This window comes from Thermobia domestica, chromosome 7 (genome assembly GCF_964235325.1).
Source record: "Thermobia domestica chromosome 7, izTheDome1.hap1.1, whole genome shotgun sequence".
Classification (NCBI taxonomy): domain Eukaryota; kingdom Metazoa; phylum Arthropoda; class Insecta; order Zygentoma; family Lepismatidae; genus Thermobia; species Thermobia domestica.
This window is the reverse complement of record NC_137460.1, coordinates 57,005,521-57,015,016: the sequence shown is the minus strand read 5'-3', so window position 1 is coordinate 57,015,016 and position 9,496 is coordinate 57,005,521. Positions and strand designations below refer to the sequence as shown.

The 9,496-nt window shown below is 34.7% G+C and overlaps 1 protein-coding gene across 2 annotated transcripts in view; it reads left to right on the top strand.

The window, feature by feature from the left end:
* The first annotated feature begins 276 nt into the window (after window positions 1-276).
* The window catches only part of Cyt-b5 (Cytochrome b5), a 42,001-nt gene continuing 32,781 nt past the window's right edge, over window positions 277-9,496 (top strand). Inside the window, exon 1 of one of the 2 annotated variants that reach the window (XM_081764712.1) lies at window positions 277-583. In XM_081764712.1, the coding sequence (XP_081620838.1) occupies window positions 470-583 (114 nt within the window). In that variant the 5' untranslated portion in view covers window positions 277-469. The remainder of the gene's footprint in view (window positions 584-9,496) is intronic. The other variant, XM_081764711.1, reaches the window with a different exon arrangement.

Here is a 9,496-nt window from a genome sequence, read left to right as displayed (position 1 = left end):
TTCATTGGTGCTTATCTGTTGAACTTTTACACGTGATGTTAAAATATAGACAAATTTCCCATTATCACTTTTAATATACGAAAAGAGTTGTAAAACTAGTATTTTTCTTGTTCATAAGCACTTACTGAAATTAAAAGTAGTTCAACAGAATGTAGGTGATGAAGAGAGTAACATGTTGTTTGATTTGGTATTTTTGTTAGATTAAATCTGATTGGTTGACACAGACTCAGAGTAAGTACAGTTGAACGTGCGTGAGCATAATGAAACACGACGTGAAAGAAAGTGCAAATCACATTATTCAGCAAATCAGCATAGTAAGTGGCGAGACGAGAGGAAGATAGTCTTTGGCAAGTAGTGTGGTGTATGAGGTGCATGAAGCAAAGGAATTTTCATTGAACTTTTCACACGACAAGGAATTATAAATATATAAAAGAATACTTAAAACTAAAAGTGTTAGTTTATTGTTATAATGGCTACGGAAACCATATATTCTTTGGAAGACGTAGCAAAACACAAGGACAATACCTCGGCGTGGATAGTGATACATGAGGGTATATACGATGTCACGAAGTTTTTGGATGAGGTGAGTAATAATAAAGAAAGAAAAAAAAACGATAAAGGCGTAAGTGAATTTTTAACAGGTCAATGTTGCAAGTAACTTATGTACTTCTTCATTTATACCTTAGAAAAATTCATTCCAGCTTTCAGACTTAAAATACGTTTCATATTATCGTAGGTCACTTTTTCCTATGTTGAGGGAGGTTAACAGGATGTAGCATTTGTTTATATTATTACATGTTAAATTACAGTTCCCAAGAAGAGTGTAGACACTTAGTGTTGCGTGCCGTAAAATACGTTGTTACATATAGGCAGGAGTACAGTTCAACCCTTTTATTGCCTTGAATTAGAGTATAAAAACTAATCATTGACCGTCAATTTCTCCAGTTCCGTTTTTGTTGCACTGCTGAAACTGTTTTTGTTGCGTTTCTCCAGTGACTGCTAATACCCCATTCAATGTGCAGGGTTCCCGGGTTGTTTGTAGATGGGAGTACTGGCCTTCAATGGTCCAAATTAAATATCTGGATGCCCAATAATTGGAACATTTACTGGTAAAATTTTACTATTCGCAAGGGAAGTCGTTCGTAGGAAACAATGATGTGTTCATTACTCAGATAGTGTAAGCATCAAATTGGGTGCTGGTTTAAAACCTGTACGTCAGATTGTATAGTTATTCATAAGAAAAGCAGTTTCACAGTATGGAGACCTCTTTATAAATATGGTGCAGATTGAAAATCCGGTTTCATACGTACGGTACATATATTGTATATCTGTTTTTATAACAAGTTTATACCTTAATAGCTAATTTTTGAGGATAGTCTTGCATTTCTCGGTGCAGATTGTTTTTGTATGCAATAAGAACTATTGTGCAAAGAGCAGTGACCAATTTGTGGTAGGTTGCTATTACAAAACGTAAGTGAGATTAGTAGAGTAAGGGCAGGGGCAACAGGAGGCCGCGCGGGGAGCGTCCGTAGGTTGGTTGCCGAAAGATACGCGTCAGCGATGGTGAATATACACACTAACGAGGGTAGGAAAAACACTATATGGCCGTGTTGGATTTGTAGGTTATAATGTACGCTGGAGATAAGATCCGAATAAATTTTCATTACTTCCACATTGTTGTTCTAATATAAGATGACACTGATTACGTAAATTTCACAGATTTGTGGATATCTTAACCCTTGAATCAGGGTGGATTGATTTAAATCAGTCTGATTTAAATCACGATTTTAATCAAGATTTAAATCACTTGATTTTTTAAATAAAAATCGTTGATTTAAATCAAATTTCGAAATAAATTAATTTAAAGTGAAAATAAGTAAAATCCCGTTTCTGTTCTGTTATTTCGATTATGGAAGATAATAATCATAATACAATGAGACTCAAATGTATGTACAACACAGTATGAAAACGAGTATCATGCAGAGGATGATTAGGAAAATTCCCGTTTTGAACGGGTAACGGGAGAATCCTGCTTTCTTGTCTTCGTAACATAGGGTTTTTAAATCGTTAACTATTAAAACGGAGAAATCACCATCGACATTTAAGACAAAAATTCTTTTATGTCCACGTCTATTTGTTTGTTTCCAGATAATAGGGGCGTATTTAGAGGGGCCCGATCCCCTTTCCGAAACAAAAAATAAATAAATAAAACTTTAGGCGAAATTTATGTACTAAATACATAGAACGAAGTTCCTCGGGATCGTAATACGGCAAATTTTGGATGCGTTAAAATATCGAATAATACTTTTGATAAAGTGGATTCTTTCAAATATCTAGGATCAATATTAACAGATGAAAACGATATCTACGAAGAAATTAAATGTCGACTAAAAGCAGGGAATTCGTGTTATTATTCAGTTCAAAATCTCTTGTCGTCACGAATTCTGTCCAGGAATTTGAAGATTAAAATATATATGCTTGTTGTTCTCAGGGTGTCTAGCAAGCAAGCATAATCAAATTCCCTGACTTTCCCTGACAAAATTATAATTTTCCCTGACTCTGTCATTCTTTTTTTCTTAGTAACTCATGAAAAGTAACTTATATTTAAATCATGAAAATGAAATCTTTCAGTTTTACGTCCCACGATTATGTCGGTTAGGCTAAAGGAGACGGTGATGATGAGTAATGAATGAAATGAAGAAAGTGGGAGAACCCCGAGAAAACCCACGACCACGGTGTTTGTCCACCACAAAGTTCACACGGTGCAAGCTGGGATCGAACCAGGGAACCCAAGCACCGGAGGTGAACGCTCTACCAGTGAGCCACCGCGCCCCTAACTTATATTTAAAGTGAACTGTAAGTTTTCACCATTGTTTATATGCTTATACAATATTCTACAAACGTACAAACGAACCAATTCATTTACCTGTAATTTATGACTATTTTAGTGGCATTCCTTCACCCCTCACAGCCTGGGAAAGATTTTTCTCTGACACACAATGAAATTCCCTGACATTTTCCCTGACCCTGCAAATTCCCTGACTTTCCCTGACTGGTAGACACCCTGCTTCTGTATGGTTGCGAAACATGGTCGCTTACTATCAGGGAAGAACGTAGACTGAAAGTATTTGAGAACAAGATCCTGAGCCGAATATTCAGACCCAAGAGGAGGGGAATGGGGGAAACTTCATAACGAGGAACTACATAATTTATACGGTTTACCAAACATTGCTAGGGTCATCAAGTCTAGGAGACTCAGGTGGGCAGGTCATGTAGCCAGGATGGAAGAAAATAAGAACACTTTCAAATTCTTAACTGGAAGACCAATCGGAAAACGACCATTAGGAAGATCTAGGCGCAGATGGGATGACAATATTAAGATGAATCTCGCAGAAATAGGAATACAAAATAGAAACTGGATCCAGTTGGCTAAGGATAGAAGTCAGTGGAGAGTTTCCGTGAACGCGGCAATGAACCTCCGGGTTCCATAGGCCATAGAGTTAAACAGTTAATTTTGGGCGAAATTTATGTACTTTAGATGTATTTCGTGCCGTTGCGCTGGGTAGTTTCGATGTTTTAAAAAATATACTCCTGCCAAATATCAGGAACTTTCGTGAAAAGAAAAGTGTCATGTTGATAAACGTTGCTGTACGTTTTTTTCTTAATGCTTAAGAAATATTGTTTCGGATTGAAATAGGTTAACGATTGAGGATTAATTCGAAATTAAACCAAAATACTTTCACTTAAATGGCATAATTGTCATTTAATATTAATTCCTAATGTTTTTTCTCCAGTTCGCGACTTGTATTATACGAGGAGAAAGATTTGATTTAAATCAAAAAAATCGATTTAAATCAAAAAAATCAACAAAAATGATTTTTATTTAAAAAATCATGATTTTTTTCCACCCTGCCTTGAATACGTCTATGGTTGAGCCTCATGAGTTAGCACACTGCCTTCAGATAAATTTCACCTCACTTTGTATACTGTGCTTAACGGGTACCTTATGTAGGAATCAGTGCTTGACAGGTAGACATTTATTGACGTATTTCTAAGTAGATACGCATCTCACAGGTAAAAACATAAATATTTCGATTATTTGCACGTTGGTTTCTTAAAATATTACAACACATTTTTTTTTTTTCGGTAAATTTTACAAGTATGTGGATCTGGATTCCCAATCGGCACTTAAATTGTTACGTATGTTCATTGTATGATGGTACCAAGATTGTTAATGTGCATAGTTGTTCCGCTTTAAACAAAAGATCCAGTTTCATATAGCTTCAGTGCTGGAAAGAAACCGTTTGAGATATATATATATATATATATATATATATATATATATATATATATATATATAAAATAAGATTCACAGAATGACTACAGAAACAACCTAACATACTTTATCCTATCTTAACCTAACTTAAAAAATGACATTTTATGTAATCATAGTAGGAACCAACCTAATATGCGAGGGCTGATCAATAAAGATTGAACATAAATGAGTGAAACATAATTACCTGTACTAATCCTCCAAATGTTGATGGTCTTTTGCAAAATAGTCCCCATCAATGCAATGCATTAGTCCCAACGTTTCTGCCAGTCATCGAAAATATGCTGGAAGCCACTTTTGGGCAGATCCTTCAAAATCGCCTCCGCAGCTTTCACCACTGCCCTTGAAGATGCGAAACGCCGTCCTCGGAGGTGTTTCTTCAAAGTTGGAAAAAAGAAAGAAATCACATGGGGCTAAATCAGGGCTATATGAAGGATGCTTACACACGAAACGTTGATCTTTGTAAGATAGTAAACTGAATTTCTGTACCGGTACTGGTCTTCGCGTGTCACTTCCATTGTTGCCTTATGCGAAACTGAAACTGTGCGCTTGAACGGCTGCCAAGATCACATTCCTGTCGTCATGGCCTTGAAATTTGCTCGATCTATTCGTCACTTCTCCCACTATACAGACGTGTTTCGTTTTCTGCGACTAGCTATTGTATTCACCTTATAAACTCTGTTGATCAGTCTTTATTGATCAGCGTACGTACACTCATGTCCAAAATGATTGTCGCATATCTACAACTGTATTCTTGTAAGAATATAATTTCGTAATGATTTTGCAGGGTACTTTTAATAATGATACTATGTGTATAATCAGTAAATTTGTATTTGTGGTAAATTCCATAGGGAAAGAATTAAAAATACAAATATTAGAATGAGTAAAACAAAATATTGCTAAATAGAGAAGAAAGTTTTTTTCTTTTATTGTTCTTATTAGTGCTCTTTTGACATGAAATTTGCCACATACATGTCTTTGCCGATTATACACATACTAACATTATAAGAAATACCGGACGAATTCGTTATTAAATTATATTCCTATTTATAGACATGCGACAATAATTTTGGACATGAATGTACATATCCTAAATCACTGGTTCCCAGCCAGTGTGTCGCGAAGTTTTAAAATCAGAAATATTATGAAGCATATAATAATTACGATAGTTAAAATCAGTTTTGATCCCGACTGTATCAGTCAGCACCTCTAGTGGCAGCAACATTGCTCAGTATTGTCTAGTTATTGCTCCATAGGAATTTAATTTTACACTAAAATTTGTTATTAATAATAAAACATAGAACTTGGTTTTACACTAAATTTTTTTATTAATAAAGAAATTAAGTAGATTAGTCGCGATGTCGTGGAGTTTCAACAAGGTGTTATCAGTCAGAGGTTGGGAACCACTATCCTAACTTCGACAGTTTGTCTTATTAATGTTCGAATCCCTTCTATGAGATAAGAGACCTTTATTTTTCTATAAAACCCAAAGTTTTCTGTAAATACTTGTAACTTCCGGCATACCAGGCAGTTAATCTCTTTTGAACCGTAATTTCCTGTGCTTTTAAACAGTACTACATACATGCCTGTAGTAGAAATCAAAGGGAAGTAACGGAGATACTAACTGTAAAAGATTTTTCCAATTTCCCTGTTGTCAAGAAGAAAATAATTGTAGGAATACTGTATCACAAGTTGAAGCTCTACAAACAGTTTCATATTTATTTTGTAGGACTAAATAAAGAAAAAATAATTCGAAATTAAATGTATTTAATTTTCTTATTGGGTAGTAAGGTAGGGTTTTTTTGATCTAAGTTTGAAACACCAAAGATACGTTATGTATAGTGTTTGCTAAAATGTAGTTCCTGCTTCTACTGTACCAATTACGAGAACGCTACGAAAAAGAGGAAACCAAACGAGAGAGAAAAGCGAAACTTCGCACGAAGCAACTATAAGGAAGGGGGAGGGGGGACATCTTCGCATGTATTAAACAGAAACACAACAAACAGTGTTGCCAACCCAATATAGTTATATATTTTCCAATGACACTACGTCAAATTATTACATATTTCAAATCAATGGGTCAAACAAAAACTTAAAATACCACTTTTATTATTCAGTATTGCAAACTAAGGATGTTATAGTATCACAAAGATCCAAAGTTTGGAAGCCCCTAACGCGCTCACAGCAGAACAGAAATGCACATCGAAAGTGCTTTAACGTTGGATACCATGGTCATGGTATGACTTGTTTCAAATGAATAGGAACGAAGTTACCAGGGATTGAAAATTTGTTTTTTTGAAAGGCTTTATTTAAAAAAAAAAAAAAAATGCTTAGATAAGTATGACATCTAGTTACTTGTATGGTTTGTATGGATGTCTAAATTATTTTGCCATTTACAGCATTTCGATATCTGAAACCGTTCCGGAGATATAAACATTGCTGAAGTTTGTAAGACTGCTTAAATCAGTAATTACGAGAACTTGTAATTACAGCTACTAAAAGCTATTCCTTTCATAATATAAAAGAGAACAATAATCATTTTAAATATTCTCCACAAATGCGTCATTTTCAGTAGTGTTGCAAACATTATCATTGTTTATCATATCTCCAGAACTCGTTGAGATAGCGAAGTGCTGTAAACGTCAAAAAACTTCACACATTCATTACAAACCATACAAATAACGAGATGTGATACTTATCTAAGCATTTTTGTTCGAAGTAAAGCCTTTCAAAAAAATAAATAATTAAATAAAATAAAATATTCAAGCCCTGGTAACTTCGTTCCTATTCATTCGAAACAAATCATACCATGACCATGGTATCCAACGCTAAAGTACTTTCAATGTGCATTATCCTGTGCATCTCCGTTTTGCTGTGTGTGCATTAGAGGTTTGTAAACTTTGGAGCTTTGTGATATTATAACATCCTTAGTTTGCAACACTGAATAATAAATGATATTTTAAGTTTTCGTCTGACATGTTAATTTGAAGTATGTAATAATATTTCTGTTTAATACATGCGAAGATGTCTTCCGCCTTATAGTTACTTCGTGCAAAGTTTCGCCTTTCTCTCTCGTTTGGTTTCTCCGTTATGGCGGATGATCAAGATAAATTGTCCACTCTGTATATATATGAAATTTTGAAAAGTTCTTTGCAAACGTGTTTATTACAGGAACAGAGTCATACTTAGCACAGTCCTCATTTTTGACAGAAGAAATATATTCTTGCCACAGATGTTTGTGAAATTCTTTACAAGTCGTGTGTAAAATTACATTTTACTACAATGATTTCAACTTTCTGTATTAACAGGGTATTTTTATATTTTTTCGTATCTTTTATTCGTTTTGTTTGTTCACTGCAAGTACCTTATGGTTATGTGGTTAGCGGTACGCACCTTTGGCATGGTTCAATTTCTGGTGGAAGCTCGTGTTTCGGATCCTACGTTAAGCTTTAGGTCTGTCTCATACAGCTTCGGTTCTGAAAAGGTTTAAACTCAAATCAAACTAAATATTTGTCAACTCAGCGTTGATTAGAGAGAACACACTTTCAGTCGCTGCATTATTGCGTAGGGTTACAAAATAATATTGATCATTGAATGTTTAAATACTGTTGCTGTTTCTAAAAAAATCACATTACTGCTTGTCAGGAGTTAAATGTTGATCTACACCAGAAATGAATATCTGCCCAGGACCATAGTATGAGTCAAGTCGTAAGTGTATTGTGTGTTCAGTTACAAACTTAACACACACTATTTAAGATTTTTTTTTTTTTTTTTTTTTGTAGGGGCCCAACAAAACATATAATTTAAATGCGCGCCAGGCATTATTGCAGAATCAAATACTCGTACAAAATCTTAATTTTTGACTACGTTCTTTCTCTGGGTCGAAGAAACTCGTCGATGACAGGATGAAGTGCACTATTTTCTAAAAGAATTACACTTTCCAAACTATAAACTTGTTAATTTCCCACAATATGAAGGAACTGCTGTCATGTGTGTCTGGTGTCTGATAATATAATTTTACTATGTTAGGCTGGTAGGTGCTGTTCAGCAGTCGAATCCACTAAGACTGATGCAGGAACGTCCTCCGGTAGTCTGGTGGTTAGATCGTTGTTCCGGGTTCGATTCCCGGCATGTTTTCTTATGATTGAATGCACACGCCACCGATAATGTCGGCCGGCCGGCGGGTTAGATGAAGAGAGTGAGTGACAAGGCGCTGTGTATTTTTGTTTCGTTTCTTGTCTTTGGAATTTTGTTGTTTCCATTTTTTCTATTACAATTGTATAATATTATTATCTTGTCCTATAAACAACTTCGGAACAGCTTATTATTTTTTTACAGTCTGTTTTGGAGTAGCTAATTCCCTTTATTAAATAAATATAAAATGTGGGAAGTCTGAAGAGTACTGGTTTCCCTCTAAATAGCTATTACCAAATAGAATATAGGAAATTTAGATAATCAATTTCTTGATTATTTTCCACTCCTTTTTTTATTTTTGTTCTTTCTCACTCTCACACACACTCTTTGATGGTATATTTTTTAATCTATTAATACTTTTAAATTTTAATACATTCTGGAAATTAATTTAAGCGTAATTTTCAAAGTTTAATACACTGAACATAAGCATATGGAAAAAATCCTGATTATTATTACTTTCTTTTATTTTCATCAGAATTGTGTGCAGATCACTTTTCCCGGTTCCCACTCAATAAGCAATGATTGAATAGAATATTTGTTGACAAGTCAAAGTAGAATTATTATTTTGAAACGTAACCAGCACAATCAAACACTCTTTCCAAAGCTCCAAGGACAAGTTACTCGTTTGGCATTTTCTTGATTGTGATCTCAACAATAGGGATGTGACTTCATGCTTCACTTGTTGCAGATTTTTTCTCTCATTTCCAAAACTATCCCAAATCCCCTCTTTTTAAAAATAATTTGTGGAATGGCAATTGAAAACAAAGACCAAAGCTATGTATCCAAGTTTTCCCTCTCCCCTTTGTACCGGGATCGACCCCCTGATTGAGTTCTGCAGTTTAGCTACAGTGACTGAATGAAAAGGTTATGTATGATTGCATTCGTATCTTTCTAGTTTTGCTTAGATTTTTAGAGATGGCAGGAATTTTTCCATTCGATATTTTAACCCTTATTGAACTTGTGGAATGT